The sequence below is a fragment of the Dicentrarchus labrax genome, unplaced genomic scaffold, assembly GCF_905237075.1.
Source record: "Dicentrarchus labrax unplaced genomic scaffold, dlabrax2021, whole genome shotgun sequence".
Lineage (NCBI taxonomy): Eukaryota > Metazoa > Chordata > Actinopteri > Moronidae > Dicentrarchus > Dicentrarchus labrax.
This window is the reverse complement of record NW_026136722.1, coordinates 8,482,881-8,510,067: the sequence shown is the minus strand read 5'-3', so window position 1 is coordinate 8,510,067 and position 27,187 is coordinate 8,482,881. Positions and strand designations below refer to the sequence as shown.

General features: G+C 38.2%; 2 protein-coding genes and 1 pseudogene across 15 annotated transcripts; 2 read left to right on the top strand and 1 right to left on the bottom strand.

Moving 5' to 3' along the window:
- LOC127356111 (nuclear GTPase SLIP-GC-like) overlaps window positions 1-3,118 on the top strand; it is a 9,666-nt pseudogene extending 6,548 nt beyond the window's left edge.
- Window positions 3,119-4,917: 1,799 nt separating this feature from the next.
- Window positions 4,918-14,795, top strand: LOC127356108 (uncharacterized). 11 transcript variants are annotated; one of them, XM_051387609.1, is made up of 9 exons: window positions 4,918-5,633; window positions 5,849-5,888; window positions 6,599-6,680; window positions 7,034-7,152; window positions 7,690-7,771; window positions 7,937-8,055; window positions 8,452-8,541; window positions 9,023-9,091; window positions 9,530-13,500. In XM_051387609.1, exons 3-9 carry the CDS (start codon window positions 6,608-6,610, stop codon window positions 11,687-11,689), a joined length of 2,712 nt encoding a protein of 903 aa, XP_051243569.1. In that variant the 5' UTR covers window positions 4,918-5,633; window positions 5,849-5,888; window positions 6,599-6,607; the 3' UTR covers window positions 11,690-13,500. The 11 variants fall into 11 exon arrangements, with proteins under 11 accessions (XP_051243569.1, XP_051243575.1, XP_051243574.1 ...); XM_051387615.1 differs by adding an exon at window positions 6,384-6,525 and having other exon boundaries at window positions 4,918-5,888; window positions 6,632-6,680; XM_051387611.1 differs by having other exon boundaries at window positions 4,922-5,025.
- A 644-nt stretch (window positions 14,796-15,439) lies between these two features.
- LOC127356112 (centriolar coiled-coil protein of 110 kDa-like) lies at window positions 15,440-23,597 on the bottom strand. 4 transcript variants are annotated; one of them, XM_051387623.1, is made up of 14 exons: window positions 23,427-23,597; window positions 22,474-22,684; window positions 21,501-21,623; window positions 19,771-20,956; window positions 19,428-19,549; window positions 19,099-19,264; window positions 18,829-18,938; window positions 18,590-18,706; window positions 18,307-18,408; window positions 18,109-18,225; window positions 17,500-17,573; window positions 17,332-17,397; window positions 17,134-17,193; window positions 15,440-16,988 (listed from the first exon to the last, which is right to left on the bottom strand). In XM_051387623.1, exons 2-14 carry the CDS (start codon window positions 22,636-22,638, stop codon window positions 16,937-16,939), a joined length of 2,460 nt encoding a protein of 819 aa, XP_051243583.1. In that variant the 5' UTR covers window positions 22,639-22,684; window positions 23,427-23,597; the 3' UTR covers window positions 15,440-16,936. The 4 variants fall into 4 exon arrangements, with proteins under 4 accessions (XP_051243583.1, XP_051243580.1, XP_051243582.1 ...); XM_051387620.1 differs by having other exon boundaries at window positions 15,440-16,971; XM_051387622.1 differs by having other exon boundaries at window positions 15,440-16,968.
- Between the last annotated feature and the right edge of the window lie 3,590 nt (window positions 23,598-27,187).

Here is a 27,187-nt window from a genome sequence, read left to right as displayed (position 1 = left end):
ACTGCCTACAACTGCAAGCTTGCCTTAACATGATTATTTTTCTTTTCAGAAACATTTCAGTGATGACTGTTTCGAAGTGTTCACAGTGAGCTCCAAAGAGTTTCTAAAGCAAAAGATCTAAACCAAGACGACACTGGTAGGTGAAGTCTCTATATATGAGCACTTAATGGATAACAGAAAGTACAAAGATCAGATAGATGTTTTGGTTTAGTTAAGTTAATGACTTAAATTCAAACAAGAATGAATAATTGGATTATGACATTTAAATTTAAGCAAGTGATGTAAATATGTCAACTGTATATTTTTACAGAAATACCCAAACTGCAGGAATTTCTGAAAGATCTCAATGACTGTCACTCAGAGACATTAAACTATGTGTCTGGAGCTTATGGGATTCTCTCTCTGATCCAAGGGGCCCGTCGTACAGAAGTGGTAATACCAAGTAACATCTTTAATTGTTTTTAATTGTCATTTATTTTAACAGAAGATAATATTCATAGCCAATAAGTAAGTTGAAGTTAACTACAGTCAAATCCAGCGAAAAACAGACTTCTTAAATCTATGTGGAGTAACTATGATATAATGGCAATGAAATACTGAAAGGTTCTACATGTCTTCACCCCTAAAGAAATGTTTGCTATTGAGGTAGATTTTCTGAATTTGGCTGCATAACCACAGTAAATAAAGGATACTCCAGAACAACACAATTGCATAAATAAATAAACAATGAATAGTTGAAAAGAAACCCCAATCAGGTGGTAGTATACAGTAGTTTCATTGCTTGAATTACTGAACATGTTGTGTTTGATTTCAGGTTGCCCAAAAAACAGAGGTGTGCACAATCCTTGAAGACAAGATGAGGCAGGAACTTGAAAAAGTCAGAAAACCCATGGAAGAGGCTTATAAGGTTTTTGAAAAATGCCTAAGTGAAGGGGTTGAACGATCAAAACCTTCATGTCAACAAGCCTTGAGCTCCATATATCCTGTATGTATTTGAATTATAATTGCATCCAAACATTTTGCCCTTCATATGATTATGTTAAGTGTCTCCTAAAATGTTCTGAGATTTTTTTTTTGTTTATGTTTTAGAGTGAGGTGTCAGGTCGCGGTTTTCACAGGATATTGAAGTGTGTGGTTCAGAACAATGGCACATACACACCAAAGAAAGGAGACATAAAGAAACAGATAAACCTCAATGTGGACTTAGCTTCACACCTGACTGACAGCATTGATGAAGAATTCAAGAAGACCTTCCCGTAAGAAAAGATTTAATGAAGACATAAAACCCTTGGTTGACCCATTTTAAAACTATAGAGAATCGTAATGAACGAACGATATAATATAATACATATATACAAATTGCATTATCAAAATACAAACTTGTCTTTTATGAAACATTTCAACTTAACATGTTTCAGAAACAAAAGAAAATATGGACCATTCAACGGGGTCATCAATAACTTTTCACTTGACACAGAGAGGCTGATTCAAAAGCACGGGAATGTTGAACTGCAACTCATATTTCTCAAGACAGAGGTAAAAGATGAGAATACTACTATCTTATCCATTAGTCCATTATCATGCTGTTTGTCCAGGGAGACTTTAGGGTGAGCAATTAACCCAAACATCAAGTTTGTGACTGAAGATGAAATACTGAATTAAACAAAATAAAATGATATTTTGAACTGTTAACATATACACACGGTATATGAATAATGCTATTAATATAAATGTTGGTAGCAATGCAGATAAAAACTAAATGCCACAGGTCCTAAAAATAAAAATATATATATTTAAAAAGATGAACCATAATTTGTATAACCGTGATTTTATTTGTAAATATGTTGATCTATACTTCATTTTCTTTTTCTAAGGAAGAAATAATGAAGACAAAACTGACCAAAATCACTCGGGAGCGTAAAAAAACAATCTACAGCAGTCTGACAACAACAATCGCGGAAGCCATGAAAGAATGCTACCAAAGTAAGCAAGAGAATCTTATCATAAATAACCTGACACTATAATTATAGACATTTACATACATGTACATTGTGATTGTGCATTAAAATGTAGTTGTTTTCTATTTCGTTGTAGAAGCAGCAGACTTTAAAGGACAAGACTCGCTGAAAAACATGAGGGACACTATTGAGAAGCATGTACATGATTCAAAGAACATCATGTTTCAGCAGGCTAAAAATGAAATGTTGAACCAGCTGAGAGACTTGAAGGTTTGTCACATTTTATAAGGCCACATTATCATTATGGTGATAATATGTAGTAGTAAAACATGTTCTGTTACACAACTTTTTCTTTAATCACAATTCTAGGTCCCTATTTTTTTATATTCAAATGGAATTTGCATCATTCTGAAAGCTGCTTTTGCTACTAAAAACACTGCAGGCAGTGTCACAAACAAACTATAAACTATTGTTATTAATATGAGACAGAAACATACAAAAAATACGCAGCTGTTAAATCTTTTGCCCAATCTGAGCAGCCCTCTGAACACACATCTAAACAGGAAATGTATGTAGGATTCAGTTAATTGAACACAATATTTTTCTGCGAGTGATAAGTGATACAGATTTTGATGCTGAATTAGGAGCACGTCCTGGACACTCTGGAGAAAACCATGCAGAAATCAATCGAGCTGTCACTCAAAACAGATGGTGACTCAATACCAGGTAAAAAATAACATTATCACTAAAATGATAATGTGAATATATTATTGAAATAAATAAGTCAGCACATATCAACAAATAGTGTAATAAACAGTTCACTTGTTGTAAAAAGTATGTTTATTTATTAATTTTCTTTCAGATGTTACAGTGGAGCTTGCAGAGGTGAAGAAATGCTACGATGAACTGAAGGGAAGCCCAGATGAAGAAATGTCACTGATTTGGTAAAACTATTGTGAAAACCTTGTCTACATATTGCCCTGATTATTAGCTGCTCTCACTAATGCTAACCATGTTTTTAATTACGCTAGGCCAGAAGCTGATTCACCTGGCCCAGCAGCTGCACTGCGTCCCTGACGTGTGCGCAGGTATGTTTTAATGAAACTGATGATCCAAACCGAGCATTCAAACATTAATGAATAAATTATATGACAGCCCTGCTGTTCAATATCACAACCTTGCCATTTACCTCTGATGGATGTTTCAGGTTGCGAGTGGAGAGAAACAACAGAGGCCTGATTGCCCACTGAAGCTCCCTGTGGGCTCGATGATTAGAGAGATGTGTTATCCCTGTTCTTCTTGAGTGTTGTACTTGAGTTTGCTTGTTGTAAATTACATACAGACATACTTTTTGTTTGCCTTTAATTGATTATAGATCAGGGCGGGGAGGGGTGTACTACCTTGGTAGTACATACTGTAGGTTGGATATTTTCAAAGAATAATCTGAAAATTTCAAGAATTCTCTTCTTGTTCAAAGGACAAAACTGTTGATAGTAATAAACTAGATGATAATAATTAACCAGCTTATCTGGCTTCTCAATATTTACTGCACATTTTCTTGTTTTATTTCAATTTACACTGATTCTAAATACATAAATGTATTTCATATAATATACTGTCCAATAAATGCTGATTGCTCTTCATGGTTCAGTAGAGGTGTGTGGTTATTCATTCATTCAGGACCAATGGTAATGGCAGATATTATGTTTGTTTATGTCAGCAAAGTGCAGCTGACTGATGCAAGAACATGACACACACACAGATGGGCCAAACATAGGGACAGGCATCATTAGGTTTTTTTTAAATACTGCTTTTTTGCCCTGAGGTTAATCAATTCCTTATTTATTACAATCAACAAGTTTTTCTTACAGATACATAATGATCTGATATATTGATGAAGATGGCATTCACAGGCTGTATATTAATCTCAACATGTTCCAAAATCATTAATAACCTCATATAAACTATATCTAAGCTGTTTATCCATGCCCATCCTTATCCTGATTGTGGGAAAAACAACTAGCAAGTGGCCAATGTCAGCTTATCCACCTCCTGGCCCACGAGAAAATAGAGCCCTTTTCTCCAGGTGTATTCTGCGTTTTTAACTGATGTGGTTAGATGTTATGTGTAGAACTAGTCAGTCCTTCCAGAAAAATGCGGAGTTTTTTTGTGATTGTTGCGGGCAAAAATCCTTGATTATGCGGCACGTTTTCTTAAAAAATGCGATGGAATATGCGGGATATTTATGCAATTTTATGCGTTCAAATTGCGGGAACTTGCAAAAACTGCGGTTTGATGAAAAAGAGAAAAAAAAGTGATTTCCCCCAACACCCTGTTCTCACTAGACTACTACCTTAATGTAAAGAGTAATTTCTTATTACTTCCTGTGATAAGCAAGCATACATCACAGAAAGTGATATATTTAAATATTTAAATTCTCATCTTGTTTTATTTCAGACCTTAATAAACACATGGCTCAAAATATGCTACAACTTCTGTAAAAATTAATAAATAGAATATAAAAAAAATAAAACGTGTGCTTCCTGTTTTACAGAGGTAGCTATACAAAACAGACATCTGTTAAAATAAGTGCTTCCAATGCACAAAGTGCAATCTCTTACTGTAACGTAAATTTACATACTACTAATATACTTACAACTGTAAGGTTTTTGAAACTAGTATGATTTAACCCACTGGTAACAACAAAGTGCAATCTTACAACTGTAAAGTGGCATCAACTCCTGAATGAAACTACAACAGTCCACTGTGAAAATAAAAACTATAACTGCGTAGCCTCTAACACTAATGATTATTCACCATCCTCATCCTCCATCCCCTCTCCCTCAACGTCCATCTCCTCCAAAAGAATTTGCCCCCACGGTCATGTAACACACCGGGAAACTGCTTTGCGCGGTCGCTTGTTTTTGTTTGCAAATGAGACTGATTTGCGGGCTTCATCATGGCTTCATCGCGGGGTTGCAGCTTTTCGATGATGTTCACGTCGCGTAATTACGTCACTTCAAAACGTTTCCATGGCAACAGGGGAAAATGGCTGCTCTTGTGTGAGGTAAACGCAACATTTTTGCAACGAAAATGCGGGGATTATGAAATCATGCAAGTATTTGAAAAAATGCGACCCCCCGCATAAATATGCGGACTTCGGCTGATTATGCATTGAATTATGAGATCGCATAATCGCGTTTTTCTGGAGGGACTGACTAGTTATTACTCTGAATCACGCCCAGAGTAGCTAAATAGTTGTCAAATAAATGTAGTGGAATAGAATAAGTACAATGTTTCCCTCTGAAACATGAGTAGAAGTATCAACTATCCTAAAATGGAAATAGTCAAGTAAAATACATTTAATACATCATGTACAAGTACAAATAGCTCACATCTAAAAGTAGTGTTCTGGTATATATGTACTTACCACTGATGACTGATGCAAGAAAACTACATGCGGACACACTGGGCCATAAATAATGAATTAATATTTTGTTTTTGCTCCTGAGGTTTATAATTACTCACTTATGGTCTTCGCCTTCAGGTTAAACGATTGGATCACAGAGAGAAAGAAAATAAATGTCTGCTGCGTGATATAAGGCAGCCACTCACAAGTTAACAAGTTTAACAAGTTTAACAAGTGGCTGACCTCATCTAGTTCATCTTCGGGAAGTATGATTTGCATTCTATTTGTTTTTGGTGTGTACATGAAAGAGTATTGTTAGTATAAATACTGTGCACCAGGAAGTTATCAATGCTGTGTACACACGATAGGAACCATCAGACTCAGCATTCGCAGGCTGTTTACTGGTCTAAATGTTCCAAAACCTTTTCTAACCTCATATAAAACATCTAACCTGTTTATCCATGCCTTTGTCGGTATCCAGAGGAGTCAATTAACTTGAGTTCAAAAGAGGAAAACCAAACGTAAGTACATCTTAATTAGAAAATAAAATGTTCATTGAATGAAATATTTTGCTGCAGAAATACTATGATGATCGCTTATAATGGCAGAGCTAGTTGTGATGATACCGTTGTGTTGCCTTTTTTATGCAAGGCAATAACTGCACAGAGGTAGAAACTGGAGGTTATGATTTCTCTAGTTTTAGTACCGAAGAGAAGCTTTGCAGCGTGTTGTGAAATTCTGAAGGTGTGGCTCTTCTGAGCAATAAAACAGAGAAGGCAGCTGGAGTGATTGAACAAGTTGTTGCACATCCCTTTTAATGGTAAACATACTTTGCTCTAAACCAGTTCAAGTCTACAGATATCTGAATAAAAGATATTTTGTTCCGACCTGTGGATTACAGTACCTACTTTAACAGCTAGTGTCTCAGTTTGAGAGTGGCAATCCATCCAATAGCCCAAAATCAATGATTCATCCTCTGGCCTGAATGTCTGGCTCAAATGTCAATGTCATGGCAGTTCATTGAATAGTTGAGAAATCTGAGCCTGAAACAAAGTTGTGGACAGAGCAACACTGCCATCTCTACATGGCTCAAGATGTATGACAGGAAGAACAAAGTTCCAGTTTTGCAGCAGCGATTGAGAAACCAACACCTCTGAGGTCAGAATGATTCTAATTGTTCAGTACTTGAAATATTTTACCAAACACTTTTCATTTCTTACCATTTCAACAGTGAATTGACATGGAGATATCTGATTTTGTCCAGGACAAATTAACTGAATGGGGCTTCAGTGAGTTCATTCAGAGATTTGAAGGTATTGTACCATTCTGCTTAAGTGGGCATATTGAGTCTGCAAATAATAAAACTGCAATACAGTTGTCAACCCAAAATTTAAACAAAATCAGAACTTATAAAAGCATAAAGGCTGGAAGTGGTGTCATTTGTTCAGAGTGTACAACTGATCTGAAGTGTAAAGTACTTAAGTAATCAGCTCATGTCAATAATTGATGGTTACTTTGTAACTGTAGAGATAAGCCGTGTTTGGACACAAAGTCTTCTAGAGTACAGCCACTGATCTCTGCACTTTTATATACTGATATTTGTGTGACTCATTTTGTACTGATAATGAAATACTATTGCTATACTATAGTTTTTTTTTTATTTCAGATGAAGGCATTGACAAGGAGACTTTTCTAAGTCTTGGAGAGTTGGGCAGAATTAATGTCTTGATACCTAAAATTGGACCAAGAGTCAAATTCAGAAAGAGACTCAAAGAATACCTACAGGTAATGTGCTCTGATAATATATTGTCATTTGAAAAAAACACACTTGTTTTCCAAGGTCATAGTAGAACTTCTATCCAGATGTTAGAGACTTAAATCTTACATAGAGATGTACACAAGAAGGACATGTAGCACAGAGATGAACAGAGCAGGAATCTCTTTCCAGACTCCTCTTTGTACCTCTGTGTGAAGTTTAAAAAACAATAATCATCTTTGTATTGGTTCTGCAAACCTGCAGCTGCCATAGCCATTAATTAGGCAATGACAGCAAATTATATCAGTATATTGCTGGCCATACAAAAACAACAATTTAACCTTAATACATTCACGTTTCTGGCTACTTTAAATTGGAATTAAACACCACAGTTAAAGCAGATTTGTTGCTGTGCACTGAAAAAAAAAGATAAATAAAATAAAACAAGTTGAACCTGCCATAGAAGAATAAACTGCTGAGTGTTTGTGTTTATCCTAGATGTTGATAATGATTCATTAAATAGGCTATAAATAACAAAAATAACTCTCCATCTCCTACTTATGCAGTGGAATTCCAGGGAGACATGTGATTTTGTCCGGGACAAATTAACTGAATGGGATCTCACTGAGTTGATTCAGAGATTTGAAGGTAAAATATTGTTCTGTAGCAGTTCTGCTTTGGTGGGCACATAGTGTATTTTGATATTGGTCTATATTAACATGAGCCTGTTTGTTTAATGAAACACACCTGCAGAAGAATAACACCATATCTTTGATATCTTTGATTTTTTATTATTTTTATTTTCCATTTTAGATGAAGGCATTGACAAGGAAACTTTCCTAAGTCTTGAGGAGTCAGGCAACCTCACTGAATTGATTCCTAAAACTGGACCAAGAGTAAAATTCAGAAAGAGATTCAGAGAATACTTACAGGTAATGTGCTACTGTATGTGATAAAGACACTTTACACTGGACAAGAACTCACATTTTACCTGTCATAGGCAAGATACAGCAAAATTATCTTATATCCCTTATGCATAACGATATGTCTGCAGAAAACCCAACTCTGTCTTTCTTACTTTTTTTAATGAAATAACAGCTGTCACTCACCCGCCACACTAATGGCACGTAGAACAACCAAGTATTTTATAAACATGCCTAAAGAAATTAGGATCATATATGGGAGAGCCAAGAAAAAATATTGCTAAAACAAAGAACAACTTCACAGACCCTTAAGTGTAAAAAGTGTTAAGGCAGTGGATCACACTTGTGTCAGTGTGTGCTCATGAAAGCTTAAATCTTAAATGTAAGCATGTGTCCCCACTGCAGGCCCTGAAAGGAAGACACACTGAAACTCCTGAAACGATGATGGACACTGAAACTGACACAAATTCAGACCAAGATGACGACCCTGAAATGGTCAGTTCTGTGATCACACATGCAATCTGAATGAAATCACACTTAAATGAATGCATTCTGAGATATAACATATATTTATTAGCTTTCTTGTTGGATGAAAAGATACTACTCTCATGTCAGTTTCATGTTGTTCTCTAGAGCAAAGCCAGCTGAAATCTTGCCTGAATCACAAATAATTTTTGTATCAGGGTGGTATAAATTTTCTCATTTCATTCTTTACAAGAAAGTAAATGAGAATACTTTCCAAAATGTCAAACTTTTCCTCTGAGTAACTAATAGGACTTCAGATTTTAAGCAGATACAGACAGATTCAGCATGTGCAAAGTCAATATGAAGGACTTATCCAGTCAGATATTATGGCATTATGTTTGCACATCATCATTTTGTACATAGTACTTTTACTCTTGTGCAATGACAATAAAATTTAATCTAATCTAATATAGTGCAGGCTGCAGGTTTGATTAAATGTTCTCATTTGCAGGACTCAACTATTTTTCCATGGCACTTTGAGTTCACTTCAACGCCTGATGCAGATCGTGACAGCGACATAGTAAGAAGTTATACTATATAGCCCCATTGAGACTAGATTCATTTCTCTAAGGGTGATGGGTTGACATTGCCTGCACTGATCAGTGATTTTAATCCCATCTGGAACCCTTATGTGTGTATATTTTACCCCAGTAATATTTAAAATAATGATTAGCTTCTGTTTTTCTGTGAACTTTATAAATACTTGTGTGTGAAAATGGACATACATGAAGGCATATTTGAAAATGAATATGTCGAATGTCAAATGTGCTGTTCTGATATCAGCTACAGATATTAGTATTCTTTTTGAGCCCTGTTTTTAGCAGGATATCATTATCTCAGATAATGATCAGGGAACAATGAATGATATAATAATGTTCACGTCTGTCTGTAATACGATCTCCAGATCATTCAAATGATTTGTGTTTTGCATATAAAAATATTTCTCATGTCTCTGCAGAGGGAGGAGCCAACATCCAACAGTAACTTGAGTACAGGCCTGCTTGCTGTCATACTCTTCATTCTGCGTCACCATCTAACTACGGCTGTGGGTGAATTAATGGCTCTGTTGAATTTTCTCAGCCCTAATATGTTTGTTGCATCTAAGTATCTCTCTGATAAGATTTCCACCTTGGCTACTGTGTTCTACTGTCATAACTGCCAAAAACACATGGGAAAAAATCCCAGTGATACTTCTTGTTTGGACTGTGGCACAATGTTTGACAAAAAAAGCAGTACCAAAAGTGGACACTTCTTTTTGTCTGCATCACTAAAAGACCTTCTGAGAGAGATCCTTAGGAATCATGGCACTGAGTTGTTACCTAAAACAGTCAACCATGGGGCTGACATTAAAGATGTGATGGATGGTAAGATGTACCAGGAGCTGCTTGAACGGGGAATACTGGCTAAAAATGACCTTACGCTGTTATGGAATTGTGATGAAGTACCAATTTATAACTCAGCCATAAACTCAATTTGGCCCCTTCAGTTTACTATTAATGAACTTCCTTACACACAAAGAAGGGAAAATGTCATAGTTGCAGGACTTTGGTTTGGCCCAGAAAAACCTAAGATGAACACGTTTCTAAAGCCTTTCATAGATGAATGTCGTGATTTAGCCCAAAATCCCTTTCAGTGGACAGACAGCAATGGCACAGTTCACTCCTCAAAAGTCTTCTCCTTGGTTTGCTCTTCTGATGCCGTGGCGAGGCCACTCCTTCGGAACTGCAAACAATTCAATGGTGAATATGGTTGTGACTGGTGCTTACACCCTGGCGTGATGGTCAAAAAAGGCAGCGGATCCATGAGGTCCTACCCGTTTGATGAACAGAAACAATCCGCAAGGTCAAAAAAAATGTTTAACGATGACGCAGCGCAGGCTGAAAACAACAAACAGAAACAAACGAAAATGTACCAAACAGTAAATGGAGTAAAAGGATTGTCCTTGCTTTCCATTCTTCCCTTCTTTGACATTGTTTTTGGATTTGTACCCGATTACATGCACTCAGTTCTGCTTGGTGTGTCCAAACAACTTATGTCTCTGTGGTTGGACCCAGTCAACTCTATGAAACCTTGGTATATAGGTGAACAGGTTTCACAAATGGACTTGCGTCTTCTCCGTCTAAGGCCGCCATCAGAAATAACTAGATCTCCACGATCACTAAAGTGTTGGGAAGTCTGGAAAGCATCGGAGTGGCGAGCATTCCTTTTATTTTATGCTGTTAGCGTCCTGCCAGGTATCCTGTATCCTCCATTTCTGCAACATTATTTTTACTTTTCATTTAGTGTCCACATTCTGCTACAAGAATCAATCTCCCAACACGACCTTCAGTTGGCCCATAAGTCCTTGGTACAGTTTGTAGAAGAAATGAAAGAACTTTATGGTGAAGAAAATGTGTCTTTCAACTGCCATCAGTTGATCCACTTAACTGAGAGTGTACAGAACTGGGGGCCTCTCTGGGCAACATCAGCATTCAGTTTTGAGAGAAACAGCGGAAGTTTAAGGACTCTGCTTAAAGGCATGAAAGACAACCCTCAAACAATTTACCAGAGGTTTCTCATTTGGCAGCACTTACCCAGACACCTTAGTTCTTTGGTTTTTAACCACCAATCAGATTTTGATGAGTTGTTAGCCAAGCTCACAGATGGCTCTGACAAACCCCTTGGAAACTCATGCTATCTGGATCTCACAGGATCCACAAAACTAGCAATACAAGAGCTCTTAAATCGACCAGTTCTTGTCAAATCAGCAGAAGCTTATGACAGCTTCTCTCATGGACACACTGTTTATCACTCTACAAACTCTAAAGAGTCCGACTGCGTTATTCAACTCAAGAATGGCTGCTGTGGAGAAATACAGTTGATTTTACTTTTTAAAGAAAACTGTGTTTGCACATCCAACTGTTTGTGCCAGGCTAGTCCAATCATTGTGGTCCACCTGTATGACATCAAACCTGATACACTGTTCAGCAAAATACCTCCTTATACATCAAAGACCATCTTTGAAAGAGTTCAAAAGACAGATCAACCTAAAGCTTTCTTCTTAGAGGATATCAGCTGTAAATGTATGTACGTGGATGGTTACCTTGTGCCTGTACCAAACACATACGAGAGATATTAAAGTCACTGCAGGGTTAAAGCGCTTGGGGCTCGAGACTTGGCTGTAACTGCATGCAGTATGTCTAACTTACCTTACCACAAGCCTTAAGAAACATCAGTGTGTACAGCTGTACACGTGCACTTGTTAGGGTTATACTTATGATCAAAAACTAGTGAGTGGAAAGCTTACACAACCAAACATTTTTTGATGAAATGTATTCATTGTTCAGACCCATTTAGGGAAACAATTTAATGGCAACAGATTTCCAATGCCTCTTTTGTTTTAGGCTGAGTACTGATTTTAGGGGAGAACAATGCAACTATTTAAGATATGGAGTTAGATATAGTACATTTATGCATTTAACATTTACAAAGGTACTGTATAGCTTCCCACCTCACATCCCTGCATCAGTGTTGGAAACAATGGGGTCAGAGCACTTTGTACTGGATAATAAAATTATCAAATATACATGGATAATGTAAACTATGTTAAACACATTCATTTTACATGAATGCCAACACATATGCCAATACAAATATCACCTATGTTTCTCTTTACCTCTGATCTTTGTAGCTCTCCCTCATTCAAGACTAGTAAGATCTTGATCTTGTATCTGCTCAAAACAAACAAAAATAAACATTTTATTATCATTGTCCTTACAGTGTACAAATGATCATAACTGCCCGTTTTATATCAATCAAAAGGGGTAAAAATAGAGTGAGTTCAGTTATTCTTACAGTCAATGACACTCTAATCTCTCTGAACATTACCATATGTCTCTAATCACTAAATTGTTCATGTTAAAATGTTACATGCATACTGTGTAGATACATCAAAACATTTGTTCAATTAAACATTGACTTCTACTGCCCTCTGGTGTTCACAGTAAGAAAAAAGCATAGAAGAAAAAAATTGTGTGTTGGTGTGTATCCAGCTCAATATATAAACAAGTGTATGTGATCACATTCTCATGTCACTGTCAGACTGAAAGGTTTCATATTATTTCTTCTATTTCTTCTTCTTTAAGCGTTATAGTGAGTTTCAGCTCAGCGTTTGATTAGTCCAGCCTGCTACCTTACCGCCATTTTCTGCTGCTGTGTGTGTGTGTGTGTGTGTGTGTGTGTGTGTGTGTAACTATTGTACTTTGAACTTGAAGATAAACTTGGATCAGTTTTTAAGTTTTCCTTGGTTCTTTCTCAAATGTTTGAGAGAGCCCTCTCTCCAATCTTTTTTTCTTTTACTTAGTGAGCAATTTTGGGTTGTTTTTTTTTGTTTATGTAACTGTTGCACATGTTTGTTATTATTTTGGAAAAATAAGAAAATCCAATAAATATATTGTAAATATATATTTATATATATATTAAGTATAAAAAACATTAAGAAACAGCTTGGTTGCATTCATTCACCTGTATTATTAAGGAAAATACAAGTATTGGATCAGGACTTCAGCAGATATTAAATGTGGATGAGGGGCAAAAAAGTTAAATGGGACATCGTTGCCATCATATTGAATTGGTATCTAGAATCGTGGAATTTCACTGGTATTGGTATTAACTACTTAACTGGTATCGTGAAATACCTAATGGCAGTTTAGGGGAACTGTGGAGGTCCCAAGACCAAGCAGGAGGTACTGATATCGGCAAGAGAGATAGAAAGAAGATGACATCTTTTCAATGAAAAAACAACTGAACTATATATATACTATATATGTAAATATATGTGTGTGTGTGTGTGTGTGTATGTACATATAAATGGTGGAAAATATTTGTAGATTTAAGTTATTTATTTGAAAATGTATTATTGGACAAAACTATTATAAAGTATCACAAGTGTTTCAGTCTCATTATTGCTCATGCAGCCAGTTTAAAAGGTTTTGTTTTGTGCCACTGTATGCATCACATTAACAGAAGGGCCCTTATCACTGGTCCATTGTAATAATATATTTTTTCTAGGGTAATTTATTTCAGTTTTACATTTGAGACACAGAGGAGAAAGCGAGGAGTTAAAATAATGCCTACAATCAGGGGATATATGTTTTCTTTGTATAATACTGAATTTGATTCATTTTGCTAGTTTTGTACATTTGGATATTTTATTAGTGTAACTCCCTCTCACATACACCCCAAAAAAGATTTCCCATCGTGTGATTACAACACTTACATGTTGAATTCCTATATGAATGTGGTCAAATCAGAAGAATGTGAGTGTCTGTTTGGGTGTGTACATTAATGAGTAAGCTATTATATATACTGTGCACCAGCAACTTATAAATAATATGTACACATGATAGGGACAATTTTAACATACAAATGGCTTTACTGGAAAAAAACGAGAATATAAAGCATCCTCATATATATGATGGCAACACTTAAATGCAAAGAAGACATGGAAATAGAGTATTAACGTAACACTGCTCTCCATACTTCTGTGGACCCAAACCCACCATCATTGCTGTTCTGTAAAGACCAAACTAAACCATTGAATATTTTCATCTCCTAACTGAACAATTTTAACCACCCTTAATGTCTCCTAATATCATCCTAATGGGGGATTTTAATGTTTCTTTTGATAACACTGACAATACTTATAATACTAAAGATTCAGCCTTCTTGACTTCACCGCGGACTTCATCTGGCTAGTATTGGAGTTGGGGGCACTGTGCATCAGTGGTCTTACCTTACCTTGCAGACAGGACACATTTTGTACAGATACAGTACTACCAGTCAGAAAACAACATAGTTAAAATCTTAGTATTAAGCTTTAAAACACTTGACAACCTTTCCGCTGCTTATCTCACAGACCTCCTTCACACTGACACTCCCTCCTCACAGTCTTCATCAGCAGGTCTACTGGCACTGCCATCCATCAACTCCCTCCCTCCCTCCATCCGTATACTGGAATCCATATTAAAACTGCTCTTAAAACTCATCTTTTTAAATCTAACCTCCTTATTTTAATTATATTAATTGCATCTTATTATTATAAAATGTGTAACTTATTGCTGATCTTTTAACATATCGTTGCCGTGTTGTTTATTTTATGATTTATTGATGTAATGTTGTTGTATTACATTGCATTGATTACATGTTGTTTTATATGGTGTTAGGTGACCATGAGTGCCATGAAAGGTGCCACTAAATAAAATGTATTATTATAATTGTTGTTGTTGTTATTATTATTATATAATAAATGCAGTGGAGTAGAAGTATAAAGTATCCTAAAATGGAAATACTTAAGTAAAATACTAGTAGCTCTACAGTACAGGGGTAAATGTACTTTAGGAACATTTTCAAGATACACGACAAACAGTTTTACTGGAGAAAAAACAAAAAAACAATGAAACTAAAGCTTCCTCATATATACGTATGATTGCAACACTAAAATGCAAAGCTTGCAGATTTTTTTAAGTGCTGATTTCAACATAGAAAAATCCAAGTCATTACTGTCATTACTCAACCATAACAAGCCTTCTTACAGATACATTTATATCTCTGGCAGCACTCTGGTCTCAATTATGGAACAGACTCATGAAACCATGTGATCTCTGTCAGTGCAGGGTGGGGACATCCGTAAAAGAGAGTACCCAGAGGGGTGAATTGACTTGACCCAGAAGAGGAAAAAACAATTAATCAGAAAATATTAATACAATTAAATATTCTCCTACTGTAATGATACAGTTGTGTTGCCTTTTTTTATACAGGACAACCCCCCCCCCGCAGGATTAATTGAAAATTAATTTTATCATTTCATCACAAATCAGAGTCCAGGAAATTCAAATCATTTCAAAGTTTATTCTGGTCATAGAAAACATGACAATTTGGTATTTTAAATAAAAAAAATGTCAGCAAACAACATCAACACACTGAATACTACTGATGCAGAAGTATAAAGTCACTGTGGTATCGCAGTGAACAAGTGGGTGTGCCAATTCATTAACACTAACACAGGATTAGATAAGATGTTCACATAAATATTATTTTATTTAGATTCTGACCCTTATTCTTAACACAGACAGTGGGAAATAAGGGAAATATTTTGACATGCATTGTATATGGTCTCAATAATTTAGTTTTACTCAGTAGAGGAAACAGCGTGCTGAGTGTCTGCTGTGCATTTCCTGTTACGTGAAGCTACATTAATGTAGCTGCTCGCCAGTGTAGCGTAGTGTTGTCAGTAAACAAACACATTTAGATTTTTTTTCCATTTGGCATTGATTTACTCCAAATGTTGGAACATACTGAAATATCTCAAAGCAGCGTAAACTTGGCACCATTTAAAGGACCAGTGTGCAGGATTTAGTGGCATCTAACGGTGAGGTGGATATTGCAACTCCCTCGCTCCCTCTTACCTCCCCCTCCAAGAAACTACGGCGTCTACAAAACACGCAGAAAATGCAAAATGCCCCTATCTAGAGCTAGTGTTTGGTTTGTCAGTTCTGGGCTACTGAATGAAACCATGGAGGCAACCCGAGACATCTGTAGATAAAAATGGCTCATTCGAAGGTAACAAAAAAATAACAATTCTGATTTTCAAGTGATTATACATTAATGAAGTAGTTATGCCTATTATATTCAACTCCTGCCAATATATCCTCCTAAATGTTACACACTAGACCTTTAACAAAGAAATAAAGCACAAGCAGGTACTCAAAGCCCTTGAACAAAAAAGCTTAATGAATTATACACACTTAAATACTCTACTTTTATGGCAACTACATTATGTGACTGTCAGAACAGATGTTTGTAAAGTCGCTCACAGCTATAAACACGAGATGTTTAACACAAATGATAAGTATATGCATGCTAAAATACTACAGATAGCAAAGGCATAGTTCAGTAGGCACAGATAACTTTTTTTTAAAACTTATTTCCCTTATCTCTGACCTTCTTCTAGTTTGCATTTAAGTACAGATACTTTAAAATTTAATTGTACCTACCTAGTCATTAAATACTCCACATCAAGCTACATGTGAGTTTTGTGTGTAACACTCAGTAGTTGCTACTAAAAAACAATTTTAGCAAGCTACAACAGTCAAAAAACAGTGGTCTTGTGATGGTGTATATCAAATAGCTTAAGTGTGGTAGTGAATACAATCATTTGAATTTAAGAAGGTAAATTAAAGACAATCCTATTATTAGCAGCGACTGACTGGAGTTTCAGTGGTGTAAGGTTTGTATTCAAAGTCTAAAAATTCAAGTTCACACGTCAGGGGATGTTGAGTCACATGTTAACCCAAAGAGTGCTGCTTCTTCAGGCTGTCTGAGCGTCTCACTCTCTCCTCTGGGGTTCTTCTGTACCAGCTCCTGAGAGGAAACAGCCACTGTAATGACTTTAAAGATATCGTTTAAAGCTGACACATTACAGTTTATTACAATTTGTTTTATAATAGCAAGATAAGGCACTTTGCTTGTAAGATAAGGGGACAACATTTAAGGGTGGTCAAACAAGTAGAGGTATAAACTCACCCCTGGCGGTTCAGCTGGCCTGAGACAGGAGAATTTTGGCCTTGGCTTGGCTTCAGGACTCTGGGGAAGGATAAACAAATGTATGTTGACATTTTCTGGGGACAATAAAAACTAGAAAGTATACAGCATAAATCATGAAACCAGACAATATAAATCACAACAAATCTAATAACAAATCCCCATTGCTGTGTTTGGCACCTGCTGGTAGTGGGGCTCTTTGGCTTCTGCTGCATCTTCCTAGCCTGTGCTGGGGATTCGCCAACCCTGAGGGAGTAACAAATAGATACAATAAGATAACACTGACTAGATCTACATGTTGAAAACATTAACATCTCACCAGTAAGGCTGTGTTCCTCTTTTCCTTACCTCTTTTTCCTGTCCAGAGACCTCTGTGTGGCAGCAGAGAGAACCACTCTCTCCTTGGGACACTTGGCTTTCTCCTGCAGGTTTGACACAAGTCAGTAAAGAACATAGTTTATGATGGAAGCACTGACATTGACAGCATAAGAAATAACATGTTATAAAGCAGCCACAAAACAGTGTTGTCACTTTGTACATTTGGTAATTAAGGTGCTAAATATAAATACAGATGATTGATTATGATTTATTTGTGCCACCAATTATCAGCAGGTTTACCAATTAAAATATTATATCTTAATATTAACATATGAAGCTATGCAGGCAGAAAAAAACATGAATGTTTTGAATTATTTCTTGGTAAGCATTACACAAATTGGCCTGCATGGTTGGCAAGCCAAGATATAACCCCCCCTCAAAAAAAAAACATGAAACTTACATTAGTGCTCATCAAGTGTGAGCACAAACCCAAACTAGTTTCCAAGTTCATATTAAGAAACAAAAGAGTGGAAGAGTGGTTGGAACTTTCCTTTCAGGTCTTCCTTTAAAAAAGAGCAGCACCTTCTTGTCAATAAATGTGGCTATGTGATTGATTGCTGGCCTGTATTTTCAGGTTACCATGTCTCGTAGCTTCCTCTCTGCTCGGAGCTCCCTGTCCTGCTGCAGCAATGCTAAGCGGTCCCCCAAAGGCATTTCAAAGAAGATGTCATAGATGTCATAAAGGGCTGCGCGCAACTGAGAGACAAAATATGCAGATGTAAAACATAAAGAAATATGGAGCTCTGCTGTCTATAAACAGTCATTACACATTCGTACCTGGGCTCTAACTCTCTCCTGCAGGGAGCGATCTTGTGCTGAGTAGGTGCCCCTCCTCTGTGGAGCTTCAGTCTGGAATGACCGTATGAACTCCTGTGTGTCCTAAGAACACATATACACAGAGCATACCCATACAGTTTTTTCCCCAGTCACTCACATTCATAAATAACTGTTATAACTCTCACATCAGTGTTTTCGACTGGGTGTACATGATTTTATTGTGTGTTTTGTGTGTGTGTGTGTGTGTGTGTGTGTGTGTGTGCGTGTAAGAGAGTAATCTCACCACAATGGTCTGCCGCAGGTGTTTGACCTTCTCTGTTTTGAGCAGTCTGCGTGTGAGGAAGCCACGAATGATGGCGCCAATTCGACAGAACGCTCTCTGCTGCTCTGCTGTCAGAACCTGGAGAACAACAAATAGGATGGTAATGTGAACACGGAAATATAGAGAAGGTTTTAGAATACCATCCATCCTATAAACACACATAGTCACACACACCCCTGTGTCTACTTGGGCATATTCACCTGACTCAGCCTGGCTCGAGGTTTGCCAACCACACGTGTTGTCCCCCACAGATAGACGGGAGTCTGGACAGAGGGAGAGGACACACTGGAACTTACAGGACTGGAAAAACCTGAAGGAAGAAACAAACTTTCAATTTAGTGATGGCGACAATTTATCTTGTTTCAATGTTTAATGAAGAGTCACTCAGATATTCCTATGCTGTGCAGTAGTAAATAACTTAACACTTACACACTCCAACACAGCAATAAGTGAGCATGGTGAAGTGTTACCTATACTGTGTCCAGGTGATCTATCAGATGGTGTGTGGGCAGGGCTAAGTCCTGGGCAGGAGGGGCTCACAACAAGACAGCTGTCACAAGTCCACCCAGAAGCATCCCCACTCAAAGCCCGCACACAGCCCTGCTCGTTTAGTCTTCTCTCTGTCTCCTCGAGCTCCTGTTCACATGCAAAACACACGGACACCCACTTTAGTAAAAAAAATATTAAATTCACACTTAAACAAAAAAAATAAATAAATGGACTAGATTTTGTTGTTGGTTTTCTTAGCAATTTGTAAATAAATTAAACATAAAAAAAAGAATAGATTGCGTGTGCTGACCAGACGGAGGCGCTGTTGCTCTTTCTCCTGCTCGGCCAGGAGCAGCGACATCTGCAAGGCATGCTCCTCCTCCAGACGCCTTTGCATGTCCTCCAGAGCCTGTGCTCGCCTCTGGGTCTCCTCTGATGATATGCACAAAAAAAAACACACACATTTTTGTGCTTGTTTTCTAACTTTTGAAAAGGTTTTTAACATTTTACTTCATTTTCCCTGCCTTTCTATTATACAATATTTAACCTAAAGACATAAACAATGATCTCAATGGGTACGACACAATTTAAATGACACTGTAGATTTTAGTGAATACAGTGTGCACTACAGGAAGCGTTCAAAAGAGACTCACCTGTCTTGCTGCTCTGTGCCTCAGCTGCATTTCTGAAGACAGTTGGTGTGATCCTTTCATCATTTATCCCCTGAGGGTCATCAGGCTCCATCCTAAATATGACCTGGGATGGTGAAGGATTATCAACCTCATACGACTGGTTTAAGGTGCCTGCAGGAGTGCGCCAGCTTGGAGCCATCCATGTGACCCCGGCCATGAAGCGAGGAACCCTTTCCTGGCTGCGGTCTATGTGTTCAGCTCCAGAGTGGTAGCTATGCAGCTGGCTGTCCAGGGTGTGGCAGCGCCGCCGAAATCCAGCAGCCAAATGTTCATGGTGTCCCTTCAGGCTAGGCCTTGAGGCACTAATAGGGCTACAGGTCTCCTGGACTGGACTGGTACCACAGTGGCTGGATCGACGACTGCCACTATTTCGAACACCTGCCCCACCTTCACTCCCCACTGAGCCCCAGGGATCGGAGGACTTTGTGGCCCCTGAGAGAGCTTCTCCCCAATCTGCCATTCCAGCACCTTCCCCTGACCTTCCTGGACTTCGTGGGATAAGGTCTGCTGGGCCGATGGGAAACGAAATGTGAATGTTCCCTGTAGAAACTGGGCGAGGTCTGCGTCTCTGTGGACGGGGACTAATGCTGGACTCTGGACTGGGGAGACGAGCATACCGGTCAGGTAGACCAGGTGAGAGGCGGCCAGACTGCTGAGGAGTGGGCTCATACAGAGTTTGATGCTGGATTGTGGTCTGAGGTGGGCCAATAGGGCTATGGTGCAAACTGAATCCAAACTCAACACCTGTGTCCCCCTTGGGACTGCAGCTCTTATTCTCCTTGTCAGAGGCCGTCTCAGGCGGGGGAGTCCTGGTGACTGTGTGGACAACTTTTGATCCCTGCACACTCTGCTCTCTCTTCACATACTCCCTTGATCTCTTAAGAAGACTGTCCAAACTCATGTCCTCCTCTTCCTCCTCTTCCTCCTCACTCTTCTCTGCCCTCTCCACCATCACTTCCTCCACTGCCTTATAACCATTGAGGATGGGGGTCTCAGAGCATGGAGTAGCAGACTGGTCATCTGTCTGAAGCCCAAATCCAGGGTCTCTGGGAAGTCCAGGAGAGTCAGTGACCAGGGTGTAGCCACTGACTGTGGCAGGTTTAGAAACTGGCAGCTTTTCAACCTCTTCACTTGGTACTTTTTGTGTCTGTGCAGAAATAGGAAGAAATGATGACCAATCATCAAATAATTTCTAAAATCAAATGTGACAATGAAGAATTACCAGCAGAGGGTATTATATGTCTTTTCTCCAGAAGATTACATTAAAATAAAAATAAATCTATGTAATTTCGTAACTAGAGCTGATTTGCAAGGGGACGATATTGCTTTGAAAGTTGAGTTGACGAAAAAGCGCCAACATCAGGAAAAATAGCACAGGCTACCGGAGACAGTGTTGAGTCAGACAACCTGTATTCAAGTCTGCAAATGTCACAAGAGATTCTGGGACAGACTGTAATTCAGTTTTTGTACTCTATCGTGGGACTGACACACAGACCTATTTCACATCTGTGCATACTTGAGGATTTTAGATTGACACATGTTTATCAAAAGATGCTGTGTGACTTTTATAAGCATTTGGATGTAGCATATTATCTGTTTTCTAGGGAATGGACTGCTATTTCATTTCTAAGATTACACAATATCACATTTATTTCACAAAACATCAGCCTGGACTACAGTGTGTTACTCACCTGATCCAGTATGTCCTGAACCCGGGCCAGAAGGTTGTTCCTCTGCCGGTTCTGCCTGTCCACCTCCAGCTGGACCGCCCTCTGTTTGAGGTCACACATCTCGCTTCGCTGTTCTGCACTCAGCTGGAAAAAGAAACATTTTTAACACTGATTCAAAAACATGTTACTCTTGGGCTACACTTTATACAACTTTCTGCTTAAACAGACAATAAGAAAAGTCCAGAACTCGTTATGACGAGGTTGCCAATACACAAGATACATTTCATGAGGCTTGTTTGTGAATTAATTTCAGTTATTACTAATAACACAATCACTCTTCTTCCACTATATGTTTGCGTCCCCTTTGTTCGAGTGGAAGAGAAATCCTCAACAACCTCAGCCTCGCACTGGCCTCTACATCATGTGGCTATTCCTGAGAACTCATTTTGTCAGCAGTCACTTGCAGATGGATTCTCCTGACTAACATCAAACAGCCTTGCCAACTGCTGATCTAATTGGGACTAGTCAGCCCACGTGTTTCAGATATGTTATGTACTGTAGGTCTCAAAGAAAGACATGTGTTTTTTCCTAAATATTACCTTTTAAATGAATGTAAACTGTGCGATTATGTATCTCTGTGCACATCTGTGTTTTTTCCTGCCTGAAATATGTTTAAACATCCTTCTCATTTTTGCTGTTACTGATAAGTATACGCTATGTTTTCTGTTACTATGTAGAGATACAAACACACAGCCGCAGCGGGACTGTGAGAGTTATACAGACTCTCTAGGGATACCAACCAAACATTGTGTCATTAAAAAGCAAACAAAATCACTAGCTCTGGATATCAAGCCAACTGCAAACCCCTTAAAAACATCCATTAGCTAGGGCTTCTGTTTATTTTTGATAAAAAAAACTTTAGAAACTTTGATTAGATCAGCTACACTTTGTGTTATCTCCTTAGGATCATTCCTCATGTCCTTTTCTTCCTTACCAGAGGCAAAAGCACAGCTCTTCCATGGAAGCGGATGCCAGAGCGAGCCTTCAGGGACAACAGTGGCTCACATGTCGTCCTCTTGAATTTCCCTTCCTCCTGCAGTATGGCCAAACTCCGCAGGCAAAACTCCTCGTAGCTTTCCATGTCTGGACACCCACACATCCACACTCTGAATGGGAGACAGACACCATGTAGCCTCGTCACCCAGCTGTTAAATTAAATGGAGAGTGTGGGATTAGATGGACGTCCACGAGTCAGTGTGACATGACTGCACTGGGTGTGGATCACTAGAGGAAAAACCATCTGGGACCATAAGTGGACGAGCAGGACAAATAGCCTACAACAAAAGAGGTTCTGTCTGCCCTTAGTGGTTTTATCACACTCATCACATTCCTACCATTCCTTTCTATCAGACCTTGCTGCTGACTGAACTCCATTTCCGTGTCTCATGGACAGGGAATCGTGTGTCTGATCAATATCCTTCCTAAAAATGTCTGTCAGCAAATGGATGGTACAGACCCTTCACAGACAGGTAGTGTAACAGAGGGCGTTAGCCAAAGTGCACAGCTGTTGTATGGATGGGATTAAAACAGAATTTCAACTGCTTTCACTCGTTTCCACTGTAGAGCTGTTCTTTTTAAAATCGCCATCCCTCGGTTAGGTTTTATCCAACCTGGGGTCCTTACGACGCCGCCCGTACCCTGGTGGTCTTCAGTCGCCCCACACGCACACTGATTCATTACAGTGACAGCACAGTAGAGGTGGGAAAGCTTTTCTTATTTGTGTCCAGGGCAAGCTTCACACCGGCGGTTTTGAAGGTATAATCTACCAAATGCTCGATTTTCCGGCATCTTTTGACGCCATAAAGACGTTTTAGTACAGATGTGCTCAGGCAGAATGACAGTTAATAACGTTACACCGGTGACTATTGGTCATTACGCCTCTCTTACCTTCAAAATGGAGAAAAAGTGATATCTCCTGTCCTTTCTTCAACGGCGAGTGTATACACGCGCATGAATGTCGCGTTGAAACAACGAAGTGCGGCTATAAAAATGAACCTTATGTTTCTCCTCTCAATCTCTGGTTGCCCATCATCACCGCCGTTCAACTCTTCCGGGCTCCAACAGCGCCTCCTAGCAACAGCACGTGGGCCACGTTCCAACACGGTCCTCGCGCCACTGCTCTCGTCGCCTTCTCCGGAGATTCCGTTCTCAGCAACTTCATTCGCGGACCGAGAAGGTAGAGGATTCTAGAATGCTTTATAGAATGTTTTTGTTCAACTGGTGCGACGAGTCATGGCGGGAAAGAGGTAATGATAATAATTTAAAAAAACAGAGGAAGGGTGGCACTGAGCAAAATGGAACGAGATCCGTGTCTTCCACATCTGAAATCACCTAATTTGAGACAGATTAAAAATAGTTCTCCCATTGTTCGTTATAGGTGTTTATCTGCTGTGTGGTTACCTGATTTAGTCCTTTGTTACATGTATTCACATCATAAGATGAAAAATATAGGACCACTCTTCAAGACAGAGGCCCAAATACCAGGTAACAAAGCAGCAAAGTTGATGCTTTAGTAGTGCACATTTCAATATTCCCGAACAATGTTGCAACTAATTACATTACCACAATAACTGCCACAAAACAAAAAAGCCTCAGGGCCAGCCTGGTTCTTGGTGGCCCCTAGGGATCTAGAGCCCTGGAGAACTAGTGGTATTTCAGCTTTGGGATTATCATTATCTAAGCATTGTGCAGGTAACAATACAGACCACATTGATCTATTTTATAAAACAACTTTAATATCTATGATCATATTTTCTCATTTGCAACTCCAGTATGAATATACTATATGTTCATGTCTCTGTTTCAGTTAATTAACACACAGTGATTTGTTTATGTTTTTGGGCTGTCCGAGAGTTGTATACTATAAGATCACTGCATATTGAATCCATATTTATTCTTTGTAATTTTGTTTTGCAGAGATGTCTGGATCACAATGAAGGAATGTTTGACTGAAAACTTTACCAAGCTAAACTAACAATAGCTGTGATGACCAGAAGATTCCCCCGCTTTCCTGTTCAGCTCAGGTGGATCTTTTCAGAAGATTCTCTGCTGTCCAATGTACCGATCCTGGGACCACCGGGGATGATGGAGATTTCCACGGTAAAAAGTTGGTATTTGCCATTCCAAACATCAATGTTATTTATAGTTTTTATGATCTTTTAGGAAAACAATACAGCTATTATTGTGCTACAATGCTATTATTGTGACTCCTATTTAATTCTCACTGATGTGAGAGCCCCACCACACCAGGGGTAATGTACAGTTCAGGGCAATGTTTTTCAATGATGTCTTTATTATATTGACATTTAAAAAATACAGAATCATGACAACAAGCCATCGCACATTCAGTAGGAAGCAAAATAGTATTGCTGTTTTCACAATTCGTCTTTTGATTTCACACCTGAATGTGTAGGTTGAGCAATTCGTACTTTGTCCTTGTTGTCCCGGAGAAGAGCTTCAATGGCACTTTCTGTAAAGGTGTTTTTTTTGGAATCCTGTGGTAAAAATTTAACAATGTTACTTTCAAAAGACACATTTAGTTTAATTAGATGGATATTAATGTGTCTGTTTCACAATTATACCCATTGCCTACCTCAAAAGAGTGGCGTTTCACCCCTACACATGCTGTGGACTGCTCATAGCACAGGACTATAACCAGATTCTTTGGTTCTTTATTCAACAAAGCTACATGGAACTGGTCATGATGAGACTCTGCATTGGTATTTAAAAACAAATCATTAATTAGAGTGTAACAAATATGCAAATCCATTGTCATTTTATCCTGATCTTACCAAACAAGTGCATGCAGGAGGATGTCATTTTGGCCTTAGAGACACGGTCATGTTTGTAGGACAGCAGCTTCACACACACACCACCACTGATGAGGCTCTCAACTACTGTCTGTCTGCTCTCAGCCGGGGCTTCCTTCATGGCTTTCTCGATCTCTGGAGGGCAGTATGCATTATGCTTTGATTTACTTTCTATGTCTTAAAGAAAATATAAAGTCAAAACAAACCATTCAGTCAAAACAAGTGTCACATAGGTGACAGTTCAGTGCGAGTTGCTCCATGAGGCAAGCTGAAAAGTTATCTACCATACCTTGTGCAGCTGTTAGACAACTCTCACAGTAGGCGTCTGTTAAGAAAGAAAACAGTCAGCAAGCTACAGCAACTATCCAACAGAAACCAAGACATGCCAAACTACAAATGCTATGATGCCTGAGGAAACCAAGTAAGTAGAATCATAGTGTTTAATAGTTTAATATACTTACTTTTGTCCATGTCATCAGGCTGCACTGGAGGAAGGAAGCACAAACACATGACAAAAATTACAATTTTCATAGTCAGGCTGTGGACCAAACAGGCACACTGTGAACAATAACAGTTTTCTACACTCAAGAAAAGAGACGTAAAGGCACAGCAGTCAACTGCGCTCAAGCTTAAACATCTTCCCTTTCACATAATGTGGTCATGTGATCTCAAGGACAATGGGATTCCATCACTGTCATTCCACAAATGACAGGTGTCCAGTTTTTCAGGTTTTCTCTCACTACTTAAAGCTATTGCTCACAGACTGAGTGGCTGCTGAACCGGGCAACAACACACATACAACACGAGGTGTTAAGAGATACAGTAGTTCTAAAAATAGCATGGAAAAAAGAACAAGCATGATAAAGAAACACCATACAGCTATTTAATTGTTAGTATTTAGTTGCTGTTTTATCAATAGTAAGTATCGTTTGATTTGTCTATATGTTTGCTTTATTTAGATTTTGATAGTATTTTCGTTTGCTAATTATTTGTTTCGTTTAATTGTTAATATTATTATTTGTGTATTTAGTTTTGGGTATTTATTGTTTTGTTTTTAGGACCAGCATGCATCTGGGTGAGCTGATGTTTTATTTGACTTTTTTTTAGTATGAGGTGCATGCAGCATCCAGGATTTCTTCATTTGTTTGTTTGCTTGCTTGTTTTGGAGAAAATCAACCTTACGAAACACAAAATATTTGAATGAACAATGGAGCTTAGTTACTAGTAATAATAATGTTAATACATTTTATTTATGGAGCGCTTTTCTAGGAACTTGAAGACACTTTACATAAGTTAAAAAAGGTAATAAAAACTAAACACTAAAAAAATATAGATACATCTACAACACTCAACAATGAATCAAACAAACGCAGTTTTGATCAGTGATTTGAAGGTGGATGGATTAGTACAGTCTCAGTACAGAATTCTGGATGTACTGAAGTTTATTTAGGATATTGGCAGATGTACCAAATAAGATAATATTGCAATAGTCGATTCTGGATGTGATGAAAGCGTGGATGAAGGTCTCAGCAGCGAGTACTGTCAAAATAATTTGTTGCAATGAATCACTGGAAATGTGTGTAGACTATTTTTGGAGTCACCTTTTTCCAGCAGTAAGATATTCTTAGCTATTAAAAATAACTTAAAGGGATAGCCAGGATATCAGTTTCTTTTCTTCTTCTTCTTTTTTTAAATAATTAATTATTAGTAGTAGTAGTAATAGCAACAGTAGTTTTTTGTTTTGTTTTATTAATTCACTGTTAGTTGTTGTTCTCGTCAAGGACCACTAAGCGGTGCTGTTTTAAAGCCTATAAAAAGCCCATTTGAAACAAGGCGTTT